The sequence below is a fragment of the Trichoplusia ni genome, chromosome 4, assembly GCF_003590095.1.
Source record: "Trichoplusia ni isolate ovarian cell line Hi5 chromosome 4, tn1, whole genome shotgun sequence".
Classification (NCBI taxonomy): Eukaryota; Metazoa; Arthropoda; class Insecta; order Lepidoptera; family Noctuidae; genus Trichoplusia; species Trichoplusia ni.
This window is the reverse complement of record NC_039481.1, coordinates 13,997,402-14,016,864: the sequence shown is the minus strand read 5'-3', so window position 1 is coordinate 14,016,864 and position 19,463 is coordinate 13,997,402. Positions and strand designations below refer to the sequence as shown.

The 19,463-nt window shown below is 35.7% G+C and overlaps 1 protein-coding gene across 2 annotated transcripts; it reads left to right on the top strand.

Annotated features, from left to right (window-relative positions):
* The first annotated feature begins 508 nt into the window (after nt 1–508).
* LOC113493134 lies at nt 509–18,633 on the top strand. 2 transcript variants are annotated; one of them, XR_003400545.1, is made up of 2 exons: nt 509–905; nt 18,369–18,465. XR_003400545.1 is itself a non-coding variant. In XM_026870956.1 (2 exons), exons 1-2 carry the CDS (start codon nt 3,119–3,121, stop codon nt 18,600–18,602), a joined length of 357 nt encoding a protein of 118 aa, XP_026726757.1. In that variant the 5' UTR covers nt 2,794–3,118; the 3' UTR covers nt 18,603–18,633. The 2 variants fall into 2 exon arrangements, 1 of the variants encoding a protein (XP_026726757.1); XM_026870956.1 differs by lacking the exon at nt 509–905 and adding an exon at nt 2,794–3,241 and having other exon boundaries at nt 18,369–18,633.
* Nucleotides 18,634–19,463: the final 830 nt, after the last annotated feature.

Below are 19,463 nucleotides of genomic sequence, written 5' to 3'. Positions count from 1 at the left end.
TCCCACTGCATGGGAAAGAGACTATGGCCAACAAAGACCAGCTCGGCGAAAAGGAACGAACTCGTCCCACCATCTCCTTCTCGGCCTGCGCTGAGTGAAAACAACAAGCTATTTATATTCAAAAAACATTTTCATATGGCCCATTTACTATTTGTTATTATTTATTTTCAGTAAGCTACAGTTTTCATTAGTACCTATATAGCTTGATCGTCTAGTTACCAGTATTTTCAAAATCGAATGAACTATGAAATACAAAAGAAGATCGGTAGATGGCAATACTGTCGAAGTTGAAGTTTCATTATACGTTTATATTTTTCCCATGGATAAAATAATATTTTTTGGAAAAATACTTATTGAACAGATATATTTCATTCGTATAAATGAACTAATTATGGTGGAAATTTCCAAATCATTTCCATTAAAATACTTAAGTTTACAATCTATTGAAAGTTTTGTTACTGTTCATGACATTTTAAGTTTCTGATGCGTGTAATGGGACGATTCGTAGGGCAGCGACCGTCAGTCGGCCTCGATGACGGAATGTGTGAAAATTTTAAGATGGTGATCAACTGTATTTTTCGTATAATTATCACAAAAATGAAGTCTACAGCTTTGTTATTATATTAAGAGGATTAAAATGTGTTCATAACAGTGGTTGCGCTAGTTAAATGTCAAACGAGACGGTGTAACGGACCTACAGTGCAGTACGTGTTAAGTGCAATCGCTGACATTGTTTCGTTAAAAAATTGTTGAGCCCATCGCGGTTGTTATGTTTAGTATTCTATTGTGTGCTTTTATAACGCCTTGTAAATGGTATAAGAGATTCTGATGTTTCCTAAGTTATGGAGCGGCAGGAGAGATCACATGCCAACATGGAGGCCACTGATTGTGTGGACACCAAACAGGTGAGCCCTACTCGACGTACTGCCGGTTTTTAATAATTTCACCTTTGGCTTACTCATATCGCCTTGGTGCTTGGGAAATTTGCATTGGAATGTGCCTGCAGCATTGTGCTGTCTGGTAAAACATGCACTTTGTTCATGCTTGTTTTGGACTTGAAATATTTTTACAGATCAGTTTTCACGTTAATATGGTCCTATTACACCTAAAACTTACTCTGGTTATATCGTAATCAAGCTAAGTGATTAAATATCATAGTTCTATGGATGTAAAAACAAATCAAGGCAAGTAGTGGGCGCTGGAGGTCCTGCCCACACTAACAGAATAAATTATTGGCATTAGAACATTGTTATGAGCCTTATTTGTCATATCACAGAGCTGTGTGTGTGGCTATGTGTTATTCCTTTTATATGTCTCATTCTTGCTAGCGATAGAATGTTCTTGAAGTTTAATTTGGGTGGAGGACCATTTTAAATGAAGAAAGTTTTTTTATTGTTTATTAAAGTAAATACAATTTATATGCATATGAAAGGAAACATGATATTTGTTGTGAGTTACAATGAATCTTGAATAATATGTTGTAAATTACAATAAAACAAGATTCTCTAAGAAAAATGACCACACTTCACTGTACCATGTTTCATAACAGGGAAATTATGTTATGAATGTAAAATTGGTTGTGGGTATGACCATTGAAAATCAATATAAAGTAATAAATAATATTTTTTTGTAAATATATTTAATCATTGTGTGACTTGAGAAGCTGTGACTCACAAAATCACTTACCGTGATGTTGAACAGTCAGAGCTTCAGGACTATGATTCATTTAACTTAATCACTGTTTTTCTCTTACTTTTTAACTTATCTATCCTTTTATTAGATAGACTTTCCTTATATTTAACTTAAACTAGCTTCAAATTAATTATTTATTCCACTTTTTACCCCTATTTAACTATAATATGAAGCTGCCTACCAAACAAAATCAATATTTAAAAGGTGCTCTTTTCAATGAAATATTTTCTGAGATTTATGAATGGCTTGTCATGACAATCACTCTTAATGTTTTGAAGTTTTGTTTGTGAACATAAAATATTTAATAACAAGCTTAAGTAATAGTTTGAAAAGTATTGAAATTAAAATATAATAATGTTGGTTTACCATGTGATTTACAAAATCTGAAGTTATAATAAATCAATCACCCATAAGCATTTCAAAGAAACACCATACCTTAACAAAATACCTAGTTCAGTTGTTATGGGTACTGTCTACTACTCATTCATTATAGTTATGTTATGATGTAAATTAATTGAATAAAAAATCGTTTTTACATTTCAATTTGTATCTTATGAACATGGAATAAATTATATGTAAGTAAGTTTTTATCATTATAATACTTAAAATTAATAATGATGATTGCTAACTAACATAATTGATATATTTTAAATTTGAATAAATAAATATTTATACTATATTTATGTATTTAAAAACCAACATTGAGCCAATAACAGCTGTTGTATTGGTTTTTTACAAACAATTTATTTTTAGTAAAAAACAAGTCATGATTTTAAAATTTTGGTTAGTGCTGAAAATTTTAACATTGCTAGGGTACACACCTATTTCTGCTTAAATGTTTATTTAACTGTGATAAGATAACAAAACACCCAAAACCTTGATAAACATTATGATTCAAATAAATTTACTTGCTATGAAAAGTAGTTTTTAAATCCCTACTAATATTATAAATACGAAAGTAACTCTGTCTGTCTGTTACGCTTTCACGTCTAAACCACTGAACTGATTTTAATGAAATTTGGTACAGAGATAGAGTTGACCTTGAGAAAGAACATAGGATAGTTTTTATCCCGGACTTTTGAGTTCTCTTGAAAATGCGATATAACCGACCTCGACGCGGGCGAAGCCGCGGGCGGAAAGCTAGTTATGTATATAGGGACAAGTGCATTCAAGTTTGATGGTAAAACAAATAAAGACGGAAGTAGAAACTAATCCAAGAAGCTTATCGAAGTTCGTTTAAAGTCGCAAGTTGCGTACGGGTCGTGGTAGGGGGCGCGCCGCAGCCTTCGTTCAGCTCGGCCCGCAGTTGAAACGCGTCGCGCGCGCAGGTCGCCGTGCGCGCGAACCGCGAAATTTCCGAACACGCCCGCGCGAGTGATGTCACAAAGAGAACTAGTGGTTACTGTGCTGTGATTGTGAATTAACTATGGTAGCCATGGTGGCATCAGCGTCTGGATATGGCACCTTACGCCGTTTTCTAAGCGTGCCTGAGGGCCAGCACTCCGCCGCCGAGGCAGGGATCGGACCGAGCAACTCCGTTGCCGTCTCGGTAAGATCCCAGTTGTTAGAAACAGTTAAGCATAACGATCAATGATAACGTTATGCGTTTGGAATGCCGATGATAATGAGTAGTTGATGCGTTATACTTTATCGTTCGCCAGGTGTTACTGCAATGTATTACAATACTCGCTATGAATCGATTTAATTGATAAGTTTGTTTGCGCTGCGATATGACTTAACGTTGCATTACAATTCAGTTACGATGGCTGACGATCAAGCTTCATCTTTTATAAAGTACTTTTTGGAGATATCGGTGCAAAGAACTCAGATTATTCGATTGAGTCGCAAATTAAAGTATAATGGATTACAATTTACAATGTGCGCTAAATGTATCGACTGTAATTTTAGTAAAAAACGTAAAGCTGTAGAAAGTTTCGCTCTACAAGTTTCATTAGAATGTATACGTGTGTACCTATTAAAATTACAAGACTTGTGCAAAAATAACTACTCTTGTGTTCGTGAGTGGATAACGAAATTTGTAATTTTTTATTAGACCGTTTCATTGACGACTATTGCTTTATTTCGTCGCTGCGGACAAAATTACCTAAATTTCTTAAACTGGATCGGCATCCGCATTATGGCAGCTAAAAAAAGAATCCGGACAAATCCATCAGTCTACTAGCCGTAAGTTGTAGCCGTCCACGGGGGGTCATCAACCTTACTTTCCTTTTTATTATTCCACTGTGTAATATTAGCATCGATTGAAATTCCGGCCTTGGCCTCACACTCAACATTAGAACAATTCTTGGCTATCGATGATGTCACTCAGACCTCTCGGGGAATATACAGGATGGTTACGGCCAAGGTTAGTCCAACAGACCGTGGCATCTCTAGCAGATCACGGCTCGTTGGCTATCTGCGAAAGGAGCGCATCACTCACTCTGTGGTTACCGACCCAGATCACAGCTAGCGCTTACTGCTTCTTTACCTCATCCAAAATGAAATAATTCGTGTCTACTCTTAATATACCAAATTGAAACAAATGTTCACGTTCGCTAACTATGATACATACTTCATACACATGACGTTAAGAAGTATTCATCTGCTTGTAGTTGTGTTAGTTAAACAACTTGGCTGAATATCATTTAACCCTTTCCATTTCTTAGTTCGCTCCGTTGCGTAGAGAAAACAGCACACGAATCCAATACGATCGCCTCAATAATAATACACTGTCAATGGAGATCGAGAGTACCTAGTAATTCACCACAATTGTTTGACGTGGTTTCCTTTCCCACCCGCTCTTTAAAACTCCTATAAAACAAATTTGAATAAGCTATTGAATGCTGATGTCAGACTTTCGCCTTATATTTTAGTGAAATGTAACGTCAAATTACAATAATGATGATTGAAAATTAGGAAAATATTTATTTCACGCTCGAATAATAAAAAATATCCATTTATCCATTGCTACTAGTTGGCCTACCTTATAGAAGTAGTTATTGGAATGTCAATTTAATTGAAAACTGAACCGGCTAGTTTGAATTACGAACTTAATGAAGTTTCCTCGAGGTGACGGAAAACGTTAAACCTGTATGGAAGTATTTCGAAAAATAAACAAGTTTACTCAGAACATCAATTATTTTTAATATATTCTATAATGATGATATTTTTTACTTATATTATTTTATGATGCCGTTTTTGGTACGAATTTCTGTAGGGTAATATGAGTAGACTTCATACTAGTTAGTGGCAGTAGGCAACCGGACATGTTGCTCTTGCGACACGCCACAATAATGTGGAGTCACCTCGCGGTGCATGCTTCCGCCCACAATCCTCTTATATGGTGAGGACCTTGTTACGGTTGCCATACGTAGGCACATCCACATGGCTGGATTTGCAATGTTGTCGATTTAGTCGCCCTTTCCGGAAGGCTGTAATTTGTTAAATGCCATCTATAGCTTGATTACGTTTTAGTCTAATTGTTTGGTATTTTTTAATTGAACGCGCCTGGGTTATTACCTTTAGATGCAGCAAAGAGAACACTTCAAAGTCCTTAGTACTTGGTTGGGCTTTCAATTAAAGTAACTCGTACAACTATCCAGTATTACGCAAGATAGAAGCTCTACAAATAAAACTTATTACTTACGAAGCCTTTAATCAAACTAAAACTTTCAAAAATGATCAAAGTGAAATGAATAAACGAAATTAATCTAAAGCAGACACAATCGAAGTCGGACGTCTATCAAAGATTAGAAACGCTCTTAAAGCAAGTACGGACCGCTGTTAAGATTCGTTCCCAGATTAGTTTACTTAAGAAATTTCTTCATAATTATAGCACGTATGCATCGTCTAACAATCGCGGTGTCAAAGAAAATATTAATTAAACTCGTCACACTCGCTACTTAAGTGTTATATCTGAGGGGAAATTTTAATGTTGTTGAGAAATCTTTTGATTTCTTTCATCAAGGTAATAATGTTATACTGATTTCTTGTCATTTGCTACTTGATTTAGATCTATGTGTTAATTTTAAAATAGAATATGTTTTACATGTGCTTTACGTTTAAGTTCATAACATATGTGTCAGTCAATGTGCTAAATGCTTGATGTATAAATGTGAAATATAAATAGGCAATACAAACATTAATCATCGGTGCCAAACAAACCGTCAGGGCAGTATTATTTTGGTCTCTGTACGGTCAGTATCCTTGACGTGTACCATATGTCGGCGTTTTGTCCTGCTTCCATATTGGCATAATTTACAGACTATGCACGATATCTCAACAGAGAGTAAATTAAAAGTGAACCATTACATCCTGAAAGAAATAATTGAATGGTCTTCATTGATAACCAAAAATTTTGGACAGTCTCGGAAGTGGATTAAAAATGAGGCAGTAAAAGATGTCTGTTTTTTAATGTTTTAACTTCCGAATCCGATTGTCATAAAAGTGATTACGTATTAATGTTATTACTTAATACGGAATGTGATTACGTACCAACAGTCCAGCTTGGATACCTGTGTTCAAGTACAAAACATTCGTCGATCAGAGAAAGCTGTCGGTGGAATGTTTCGTGCGGTTACTTTCATGTGGTCGAGCTTTACGTATAAACTGTCTAACGTCTGTTCAAATCATAGCGAAACGAACTTATATAGCCGCGTGTAGTTCTCACTTCGACTAATCTCAATATTGTAGTTATTGTGAGAATATTGCTTGTTAACTGTTCATGTTGACTTTTTGCGCTTTGTAGGAAAGTTATCGTGCATTTGCTCTTGTAAGCGGCTTTTCGATTAAGCTGTATTGTATCTTTAGTTCAGATTTTAAAAACCGTTGTTTGTGCAGATAGATAGAAGAGCATTCCTTAATTCCCTTAGCTATCTCCATGTTTTTACTTGCTTGAATTCTTATCTAGTTATTAGATTCTGAGGTATCCATTTAGCCCATTTACAAGTGTCGTTAGAAGTAACAACGTGATCATATGCACGGCTTGGCCTGCGTCCTTAGCACATAAAACGCCACACAACGCGAACTTTATTATCTTTAGTTATGAAGGCGATGCCCGAAGAAACTTCTCACGATGCAAAAAATGTATAAAAAGAGGTTTTATTCATGAATATACCTAATGTGATTATAACGAGTTCTTAATAAGTTTATTATTTTTAAGTCTCGTACTGGCCATATTGCAGTTGCTTTGCTGATGATGATTTTGAGACTGTTATTAATCATCACTACATTATTATATTCTTTAGCGTAATGTATAGTTTGTTCACCAAAGATACATCTAAAGTAACTTCTATAAGTGATCAAATCAACAATGGATTATATTTTTATTCTGCAACTTGCACAGCGATTAGCTATCTGTGCAATTGTGCATGTTCATGTTAGACAGATGTATAAATTTCTATTCGACGGCATTTAGATGAAACGGAAATGTCGCTGCTCAATAAATGTTTAATGTAACAACTTTTTATTATCTAAAGGAAATAGTCATGTATGTGTAAGTCAATGGTTATAACCAATAATTACTTGAGCAGCAGTAATATAAGCAATGCTTATGGAACTAAAATCTAAAATTAAACCGCGATAAAATTCGTAAAAGTAGTTTCATTTCAATAAGCAATGCTTTATATTATTATGATAGACTTATGTTAATTGTATGATTAAATATATCTACTATCTAAGCTAGATTTGATGTCATACTTTCAACTTCTTAACAATTAATTTTCTGCTACCGCCAGTTGATTGTAACTTTAATTTGGCACACATATTATTTTCGGTACCAATGTTTGGTCGGCCGTGTCGATTGGCCAAACTATTGGTAACCAACATGATGTCATTGCGAAAAGTGAAATTGAGTCCCGGAAGCCAACGTGTTTGTACAAATCACATGCTAACAATTGAATGTTTGGGAGTACCCGTGAGCCGTCAATGGAACCGATGCCATTGACGAACAAAGCTCTTTAATACTCAATTGGTTACACAAATACATAACATGTAATATAAAAAACTGAATGACAGAGCGGTTCTTGTTGTAACGACTCCTGCCTTTAGTCAAATGTTCGCATCTTTAAGACCTCAATTGATTGATATTAGATCAATTTGTTTATTATATAGATAAACCAGCAATAGAACAAATCATCAGATAATTTGCAATAATTCCAAACTACATAAGAAGAAATCCTTTCCTAATTTCATTTTACTTCCCATAAGTCCAGACCAACGACTTCAAAACCTTTACTACAGATCTATTAAAACTAACCTCGTTATAACAAATTCAACGGTCAGTGAACCCTCATCGATTTTACTTGGACTTAGTTCATCTTGAGGCGAATGTGCCTGAAAACATGTTTGTAAGACAGAAACAATAACCGTACCTCAACGTACAAACACGTGTGGTTCACAAAGCGTAGAATGCAATATTTCTGCACATAAGTAAAATAAGCATCAGTTTTCTTTTGGTGGGTTATTTCTATTAAAATCACCATGGGACAAAATGTTTTTAGGACAGTTCAGACAGATCTATATGATTTGAGATCTCTCGTAAGACTTCGGTTTATGTGCGTCTATACGGCTCTCACCCACCTATTTTTATCGAAGAACATAATAAAACTTAGTTTTTTCTTAAATATCCCACAAATTGACTTATTCTTTTGTTGGTTTATGGTCCGTTGTTGAACTATGTTCACAAGTTAAAGCAATAGCTCGCCTGCCTTCGTGACAATATTTCGTGTAAATATAAAAAAAGAAAGTAAAATTTTGAGGTATTACACAATGTAAAGTAAATAGTAAAACTTTTACCGAATTGAATTCGTTAGCGTCTTACGGCGCGCGGCGGTGTAATCAGTCTGTATTACCAAAATTTTTTCTTAAAAATCTATCGCTGTTTTGCATATTTTGTTTTAGACATCTTTATTATAATTTGGTCCTCATTTTATATCCATAGTAATAGCAACATGCCAATATGACTCTTAGTTTACAGAGGTTTGATACTCTTATTCAACCTTTTCTGTTCCTGTAAGTCAATTCGAGAAAAGGATGGTACGGCCGTGACGCTTTTTTTACATTACTGTCAGATTTTCCTTATAAAAAAGTATTATGTTAAATTTAATTAAGAAATAGTAATGAAGAAAGTGTATGAATACTGTAAGTGCATATATTTAGTTTCAAGGTTATAACATCACTTTCTCCAAACTAACCAGCTCTCATGACGAGATGTGTTATCGTGAGTTACACTGTCTCTTTTTATCGTTATCGTACCCATCTTACATGTTGGATACGTGTACATTTGTTGTTTGTTGTAGATACAGCGATTATGTAGTTTCTCCCAATTCGCATTTGTTCAGAAAACTACAATAATCTCTGTTGCATTTTGCAGTTCATATCTATTCATTCATATTATTTAAAACGCAAAAAGCGCTGCGAAGCTGATAAAATTGAAATAAAATACAATAATACAAATAAAAAATACAAGTACCTACCTAGCTAATTGCTTTTTTTGTACAACCAATATAATAGTTTTAGTAACAAAATCCGATGTAAAAACAATTTACTGAGATGATAAACGATCGTTTAACTGTTTGGTCTTGTATAGAAGGAAGTTTACAGCAATACAATTGGCAATGACAATTTTTTTCTCAGTTTTCAAGATCAAGGCTTAAAATGCTTTATCATGACAGTTGTTCTTCGTCTGTTTCTAATGCGTTTATAATAGCTTGTAGTGATTTGAAGCAATCATATCTAGTGGAGTGTAAAACATATAGCTTTGGATGACTAACCGTCATACAATTTCCTTAATTCCAACAATTTTATAGACACTAACTATCTTGTAGCTCGTCAAAACTAAGTACTAAGAAATTTACATTGACTAAGTAGAGCAACCTGACATAAACACTCAGGAAACAATAAACAAAACAACACTGTTAGAAGGCGGAAAATTATTTAGTGCTTCCAGAATGCTGAAAACATCACAAGCCATTCTACTTCTTATGTTGTTCCGAGAAAGCGTTTCATGGGAGATGCGAGGGATACTTGTGCAATTCCCTCAGCGGGCCGGCTTCCGTGGCTAGTGGTAATGTCGTGCAAACTGCCAGTATTGTGCGCCGCAACATCCGTGGGAAATCTCTTAAACAGGCCGTGCATACACAAGTAACAGGCTCCTGGCTACTTCGGATGCAGTTTCGTCATTCACCTGGTTATGTATTCACTTTGCATTCTCAGCTTTTAAGTATTCAGTCACCATTTTACTATATTAATCTATCTTAACGTATTATCGAAAGCTCTCAAGGTAAACGATACTAAAATCATTCATCAGTCTTTAAATCGTTGGCGATGTTTCGTTCTGTCAGAACTTTGAACTTGGTAAAAAACTCACCACAAACACGTTTTTATGGTATTTCGTGTATGGTATTTCCAGATCGAATTGTACTTACTGGAGATTTGTTGAGATTGTCTTAGGAATCACGACATTTTATTTTCCAACTGATATAGAATACACAAGTATCATTTTGGATGCAACAATTTATAGGATGGAAGCATAAGATGCACTGCAAACGTTATGCAAATTGTTAGTATACGATAATTGTAAGATTTCTTACGAGCAAGCTATTATACAAAATGCAACTTAAATCCACGTTTGAATATCAAGTGTGTTTTCTTATGATCATTCAAATGTACTGATATGCTATCGTCTAGGAGAATGGGAGAATGGAATTTATCCTACCGAGATCAATGCGATCTATTCAAATGTATATTTGCACCCGAGACTGCAAGAGCTTTATCGCCATTTACATGATGATCTCTTCACGCCACGTTTCTTATTCTAATATAGAACCACCATTTCTATATGGTCATGAAACCTTGGGGAGTTAAACGTGCATGAGTTGTTTTGATTAGCAAATTCTTAACGCCTACTTAATCTTTTTGCAGAGGTCGTGCTATTAACGTGTAACCAATTTTTATTAAATTTGGAAACCGTGGTTACGTAGTTCTGCCTATAATTGTTTAAAAAAATTACGAAAAATATTTTAAAAATTGTTTTGGTCACGATATAATCACGGACAGTATTATTTTCTTCAAGTAATGAAATGTAAAACACACCCAAAAGTGGCATGTAAAAAATTCAATTTGATGGCATACATTTGTGTGTGACGTCGCGTGTGGCAAAGTTATTTGGTAAAAAGCGTTTTGGGCCGATGGGCCAGATGTCGGCAACTCGGCACAGACGACGCCTACCATTATTCCTAAACTGAACGTACTGATATTTATTTAATATTCGTGTGCTCTAGCAACAATGTGAGCTAAGTCTTCGTGCGTGGAATGCCGATACACCTACAGGCTTATTTACTTTAACAAACCTGTATCTAACGAGAATAACGTACATTGGTCTATAAAATACGTCATGAAGTTTCGCTTTCGCAACATTTCCTGCTCTCATAAAACAACTTTCGACATAAGTAATCATAGTATCAATATTTTGGTCGAGCACTGACGTAATGGGCTATGTAATGTCTAATAAACAGTCGAGTGAACCGACAGTTCTATCGATCGTCCGTATTTTGTACTTATAATAGTTAGTTACGAAATGTTTATATTAGTCGTCGTCAGATTGCTCCCTTTGTATATAGGCGCCACATCTTGGCTTTCACCGAGATATCTCAATGCCTAGCGTTCTGCACCTTCAAACTGGGTCATACCATCAAAGAGAGATAAGTAGAGGCCTATAAATTAGTTCAGTTACAAATGTATAATATCATTTTAAAATATGCAAGAGTATCTTACGAAAGAATAAGAATAGAATGTACTAGAGTTAGCAGAGCGATAGCTTATCGGATATGATGATTTAGACTCAAACATAGCATTTGTTATCGTTGTCAACAAAGACGATAAACTCGCAAATATTTTAACTTGGTATAAGTGCTTCTCTGTCATTAGTTTCAATTTCTCAAGGAACTTGTATGAAGTCTATTTTATTTTAAATCAGTATGAATGGTAGCTTCGTCCCACATCTATGTGACAGCAGTTACATACAATAGACCTTGACAGTGCTACGTTAATGCTAGCGTAGGCTCTGAGGCCATTGTAATTTTCATTAATCAATGGTGGCTGATCACACAAATTTTCATGAGTACACACAGCTATTTGTGGTAATAGACAAATATGATGTACTTTTTTATGCTCTTTCGTCATGCCTAAACCTGAACGAGTATTTATTTGTACTCTGTAAATCATTCGCCTACGTTTGTAGTTCCATGATATTTTTATGCTCCTTCTGAATCCTTATCTTGTCCTAAAAAAGCCTACAGCGATTTGGTTACCTACAATAAATAGAGGCCGCGTGGGATTGACACATTTTATAGTTCTTGCTAGTTATGACTTCATCGCATCAATGATCTGTTGACATTTCTACTGTCAGAGCGTAATAATAGCAGCAGTACATCGTGTGAAGGTTTAGTAGTATTTGAGACTTAGAGACTTGGTTATCAACTTGGTTATCAATTCTCGTTCCTTCATATATGAGAGCGTTTATCGAGCAGTAACATTTTTTTTTAAATGCGGGCAACATCACATACATTCCTCCGAACCCAAAGTAAGTTTCTTAAGCACTTGTATTATGGAATTCAGATACAACGAAGGTACCACAAACACCCAGACCCGAGACAATGTAGAAATGTGAATTTTGACATTGACTCGACCGGGGATCGAACCCGGGACCTCAGAGCTAGCGACACCTTGAAACCGGTGTTCACTTGACCACCGAGGTCGTCTTATATATTTTAGAAGGACTTATCAATATTCAAAGTAAGAAAATAACTTTTTGAAAAGTATGAAAAGTTATATTTCATATACTAACATTTTTATGTTTTTTGAAACCAGAAATTTAACCAGAAAAAGTATGAGTAACTATCGATCACGTTACTGACTCATGGCAGGGAAAATCATTTATTTCCTGCACCACAAAACTAATTGTGTGTTCTATTAGTTCCGCTAGATACTAAACCTCAGCAATGCTATGATTGAGTCTATACCAGTCGCTGCCCGGTTCCATGACAGCAAGCGGCTTCACACACACATATTAGTTATGTACAAATTCTTCAAACTTCCTGCTTCCTGTGACTTGAGGGCTGAGACATAACGAATTTTTAAAATGTTGGCGTTTTTATGTATCTGAATATGAATGCAGATCACGTTTCTATTATATCCGTTTGTCGTTAAAATTTCTACTAAACTTTAAAAGTTATTAGATTCATCTATCACAGTCTTCGTGATAGCTATTTGTTTCCTAGTTACCAACTATGGTAAACTAATCGTGCATAAAGGGAGCCTTGCAAATACCATTCAGGTGCTTAGAATTAACTCAGTTGTTTGACCATATTAGTTGCTTCCAATGAATATGTATTGATGCACACGACTTTGCAGTAAGAATACTTTTTCTCCGTCGTTCATTCGAGATGTCTGCCATATTCGGTAACTCGTGAATCAGTTCTTGTCAAACTTGTTAAGTGTATTGACTTAGCACAAGGTTTATTTGTATTTATATGGTACACTTTATAATTATTCGTGTGCTCATATTTTGGGTACGAAATGTTACTTCCTTGGATGTTTTCCTTGCGTTCAGATGTTGGTGTTTTTAGGACTCGATTACGCCTTGACGTGCAGCTGCTCAGTTTGCTAGTAGCAACAGCTGGCCATTTAGTAAAAGTGAAAAAAGTTGTCCTCATCATGAAACAAAGACCTGAGAACGCGGTAAGCAACCGCTGCTAACAGATATACATCTGTATCTTGCACACAATACTCCAATATTACGAGCCCTATTCGAGTAACAAAACATGCGGATTAAGGAATGCAACGCCTGGTGTCTTATACTAGTTGATGTTTTTGGTCCTATTTTATTACTCCTTATGCCTTCCCTTCTCGTGTTAGATCTGCGGAACAAGTTATTTTTATTATTCAGTATTTTATATTTTGTCTGGATGTTTCAAGTCGAAAGTTGCAGATAGTACCATGGGTAGGAGAACTGAGTTTTTTTTTTTGTTTGTTACTTCATTGCCTGAAAACTAGGTCATCAGCAAAATGTCAGGCGAAAACCTAGGTGAGTCTTTGATGGTCACTAGTACGATCGATCGAACAAAGTTGAATATTGAATCAGGAATCTTTTTGTGATCTCTCTTACACGCATGGTATAAAAGGGAGCGGAAGATCTCAAAGCCATAAGTTAAGTATCGGCCAGTCAAGTGTGTGGGGGCAGCGTGGGCGCTCGACCTCAGTCGGTCGCGTGGGCTGCAGGTGCCAACGCACCTTCCAGTTTCCACGCATCGACTGTTGCGGCCTGCAAGCCTTCGTTCCGAATCGGCGATAATCGGCTCAGTTAACTGTTTACGATTGTTTTGCAACGAACCTTCACCCCGTTTCGTTGATTCCATCTCGTTATTCACCTATTTTCCTATCACTCCTGATGCTTTAGCAACTTCCTCGAATTTAAGTTTCTCCTTTGATGTTGATAACTTGATTGGCAACTGTGAGTATTTACAGAGAGGCATTAAATAGCCTATAGCGGGTTTAAACCTTATTTACTTAAAAAAATGCGTTACTCTACGCATGAGTAGCAACCTAAAGACTGAGAAAAGAAAATTGTTACATTATCCTTTGTCTTGCAGATGGGACAGGCGAGTATGGTCGTTAGCTTTAAGCCAGTAAAATCATTAAATCCTTGTTAAGGATACGCTGAGACCGTTGCATTCAAAACAGGTTTTCTTTGAAATAAATATTGCTACCGCGTGTTTGTACTTTAAACGATCGTGTAATAATTCATCAACCATGACATCTGTTCGTGAAAGCATCGATGATGTGTCGTCGACCTGCTTAGACTTTACAGTTCCGCTTGGACTGAGTTGCTTTGATGCAAATCTATGATGGTTACAGTTGACGACCACAGAGGAAGTGCATTCTTCCGTTAGTGGAGCCGATAGCACTAATGATCTACCAGCGGCCAGAGCGACACCACGTGGAACCTCCCGAACTACAGGAGAGAGTGAACTCACTGTGACTTTGCTAATTACTCAGCAATTAACTACTACGAATTAAGTGTAGAGAGTGGCCTGCCCGCTCCACTTGCTATATGTTATAGCGTGGTGTATGAAAGTACTTAATAGTCGACTCTTTACGAGCGAAACTCTCCTTACGTTTGCAAATTGAATGTGTTAGCCCGACTAGGTGGCTGTGTTTATGTTTTTTTAATGCGTAAACCTGGCGCTTAGAATTTCATTCAATTTGTTTGTCTGGGTCTGCAATACCATTTTCTTTGAGTTCTTGGTAGTAAGCTTTCCTTTCCTACTCAGATCTAAGCAAAGTTTTAAACCAAAATTTTGTAACGGCCACAGGTACGCAAAATTACATACAAAACCAACGAAATACATTATTACTTTTTCATATCTGAATGACGAGATTCCTAGCAAGTAACCATTAATTCATTAAATAATTATATTTGCATACTTACTCTTAATGGTCGGCTGGTATCTAATTGACATCATAATATTTACATTTAGATCAACTTAAAGTTTCCTCTATTCGCATAATATAATAAACGTCTCTACACGCCTAGTTGGCGCCTGTTTTAAGAGAACTCAAAACGTATGAATTTATGAATTCTGTTCGTATAAGAAAGTGCTGCAGTACGTTCTGTGAAGAGTAATTAACTATTTTCTTTATGGTATAATGCACAAGAGTTGTGAAATTATATCGCCCGAGCGGGCTATAGCAACAGCGGTAAAAAATAATAATACTGCAATTTAAAGATTTGCAGCTGTAATCAACTAGACTGATTGTTGGCGTGTTTCGTCTCGGAGTTATTAATAATCTCGTTTGTAGATATGGTTCAAGAATAGCCTAGTAATGTTGAAATATGTTGTCCATTAATATAAATTGTGGTTCAACATTCGACAGCGTCAACTGAAATATGGATCGTAAGACACAAGAGCTTAACCACAACATAGAGTGGGAACGGCCTGAATAGCTTAAATATTTAGTAAATTGCTCGAACATTGTATTAGCCAACAACTTCACGAATAGTTCTCTGGACTTTACAGGTGTAGGCGGCTATAACAGTTAGCTTTACTACCTTATTTGGCAGTTTAAATAATTTGATGAAGAATAATAAAAATAAACAAGTTACTGGGTAGAACATTTAGAGGTTGCGCTCTGCGCACAAGCTTCGACTGTTTACTAATTTTTGAAGTAGGTACTTATAATGAAAAATATTATTTCCCTACGCCTCAATAATAATTTAATGTTCTTTGTAATTTTCCCACGGATATATCTGATCTGATCTTCTCATTAATGTATTGATTCTACTCGGTCGCCATGTAGAACTCCTTGCCTATTTGGTAGTCTTTACTCCTACGCAAAAATGCCTCAATCAAAGCTAATCATGTATAATGTAGAGATTCTATTAGTTTGTATTATTTTGATTTTATCTTCTTAATCAGACGAATTTGGATACATTTATTGAATTTTGGCCTAGTTATAGAGTTTCTCAAAATCTAATTTAGTAAACTAATTTCTGTATATATATTTGAACATATTATAATTATTGATAGTATAGTTTATGCAGTAACTCTCAGGTTTCTCGTTTTAACTGATAGCGTTTTAGATAAAGACTGTTAATGTTATTACGATCGGTTTTTTTTCAATATCTTAATCAAATAATGAATATTAAAGTTGCAAAACAGTTTGAAAACAAAAAAAAATAGACGTTTTGAAAAATAAGAGTCCATTTTTTACCTCCGAAGCGACAGTTGTTTACTATGACATTCTTGATCGTTCTCGTCCAAGTGGCTTCCTATTTGGGAGTGTCTCCGTGCACTGGACTATTTTTATCCGTGGCCGCATGCGCCGGCACGCGCCCGACCTTTTAGCTTTATGATTTGTCGACGTTCTGATACTGTTATTGATAGCTAAGCTCATCTCGTTCATTTTGTTGCTCGTTCTACTCCAATGTTCAGAATCGTTTCCTTATAATGTTTCCGCTACGAACATACATATTTTTGTTTATGATTTTCGGGCGTTTTTGTCATTTTGGATGTAATCCTTTGATCACGACGACTACGTCTCTGAGTTGTTGACAGAGATTTAAGTGGCATGCATAAATATAGCACTGAGGCTATCGGCCGATTAAACTTCCTCTAGAATTATGTCAGGAAGAGTAGAGCTATAATTTTAACTTACTGGCGTCACTAATCCCGCTAATCAGCTTGCTAAGCTTGCACTTTATCATTATTTATAAGTTAATGTTTAGTGAAATTTAAAGCCGTATAAAGAGAAACAAGTAAAAGAAAAATAAGTATTATATAGTTGTGGGCAAGTTACTTTTCAAACACGAACTGTGTTTGTCTCTTTGATACCATCTGAAAGTCTTCGGTTCGTTTCTCCGTAACGTGAGGATAAACGTACGTGTTATTAGAATTCTGAATAACAACGGATTTCTCAGCATCGTGATGCGTCTGCATGTTTAGCTATTAGTTTACAGTAAATTAATAACAGAGAGTGATGGTTTGCGTGCTTGCTTTCCCGCCTGCATGACGAATAGGGTGCTCTGAGACGAGACACGACGAGACAAGACGAGACAACACATTATATGCAGATTGCAGGTATTTACGCCGTCTGCTGACGCTTAAATGGATTTTGATGTACCTGTTTGACCTTGACATTGTCGCTCAATATTCACATATGAATTACGTTTCTGAGGTCATATTTTATGACATCATATTATCCTCTGTCGTGACGTAAGTTTTATTATCGAGCAAATATGTAGTAATGTTGTTTAAGTGCGCAAGGCGCTCTTGTCGTTTTAGTAGCGTAAAATGTATGACATAAATATTCAATTTTTCTACTTAGGTATAACTATTTATGCTGTTAACAAGATATCAACCAAATGCCAAACCAATATTTTATTATTTTCAATTGCCTGTATTCGATTAAGTTCAACATGATACGTGTTCTTAAACTGTAGAGATCGTATGATTGAACTTTAGAAGCATCAATCAATCTACTATCACATTAACTACTAGTGATGATATTGCCATACTTGTCAAATTAGGACAAGGATCCACTTCGGTTCCACTTATTGATCAATGCGATGACAATAAGCGGACGTTGCCATAACGTGGCAGTGGTTCACAGTTTGACAATAATTGTGGCAATCGACAGCCGACAACTGGTTCAATAGGCGCTCGCTGCTATCTGCAATTATTACCTCGTTTAGCTGGTGACGATACTAAGATGCGATAGTTTGTCATCGTTGTGTACCGGTTTATAATGTTAGATGTCGTGTGTTAAAAATGATCAATATAAACTAGAATTGGGCCCAAGTCGATTTGGACCTCTGCTTGTTGGAGCTAATTGTTTTATGTGAGGCACGTTTATATAATTGTAATAGCTTGGACGTCTGTTATTGATGTTAAGAATGACTGCAAGAAAACCTACATCTGAGAGGTGCCTACATGTATTCTTGTTTAGATCCTCACCTACTGTTGGCATCATCAATCTTATTCCATTCGTTTCACTCACATGCTTGTCAGTTTAGGATATTCATGATGTGTACCTACTTTCTCTAAACATTATGCTAAAAGTATTTCGTGTATAATTTGTGATCTCATAAACTAACATTAATTATTATATTGTTTCAGTCAAAGCAACGGGCGTCAATTAAATGGCTGTTATCGAAGGCGTTCAACAACAGGGTCCCGGATAACCTTCAGGAGCCCTTTTATAGGGATCATGAGGTGAGCCTGAACATACAACTATTTCCATTATTAAATGATAGAGATGTTATGTTAAACTATTCCAGTGTACAAGTCACAATAGAAAGCCAGGTTAAAAGTAACTTTATAGGCATTTTCCCGCAGCATAATGCTATCTGATTGTTTTGAAATCCGAAACAATAACATTTTCCTCTCAATTATACGCTGTCTGATATAACGGACCTTACTGCTACGGCGCAAATATTCGCTGTGTAATATCATAGAATGACCATTACCGACGCAAAATATAATATTACTTATAAAAACACACAGGTTACAGTAAAAAAAAATACAGTCATGACATAACTACGCACGAATTAGACCATTAATACTTTCATAGTGAAATGTCATAACTAGTAATAAGGAATGAAAGAAAGAAATAAACAAACAAGAAGAAGGAAAATCTTAGTTCGATTTGTGCCGGATTTTGGCTTTGTAACTGTCTAGACGTAATCTCAGAAATATTTGCCAACTTTTCTTATTCAATTCGCAGCTGCCACAATAGGAATTCGATGTTTTCTCGTAATAATGTGACGTTCGATGTGTGATGGATTAATGTCGTCGCCATAGCAATACAATTAATCGACCTTTAAATGTCAAAGTGTCATGACCTTAGTGTTTAACCTAAGTTCGAATGTTCTTTCATGGGAAGTAATACTCGAATCAATATTATTAAATGCCTATTGGAACACACTGTTCACTTAAAAAAAACCATTTTATTTATTTATTTAATACTCCAAGGTGTACTGTAAACTCTATAAGAAATATTTTTAAGGTCTTATTACCGCTTATAAATAAAATGGAGCATTTTCTTCGTATTTGTTTATGTAGTTTTACGCCAAAGCGTCGGCCTTTAACCTCCACAGTCCTCAGCGTAACCAGGTCATACTAACCTGCACTTACCGGTCTTTCAATCTACATACTTACTTATAAGCGAAATTATCTGGATTTATATAACCGCAGAATTAAAATTGCATAGAT

Coding starts and splice junctions, on each gene's coding strand:
- LOC113493134 (XM_026870956.1), top strand. CDS start 3,119: ATGGTAGCCATGGTGGCATCAGCGTCTGGATATGGCACCTTACGCCGT. Junction 3,242..18,368: donor GCAACTCCGTTGCCGTCTCG/GTAAGATCCCAG, acceptor ATATTGTTTCAG/TCAAAGCAACGGGCGTCAAT.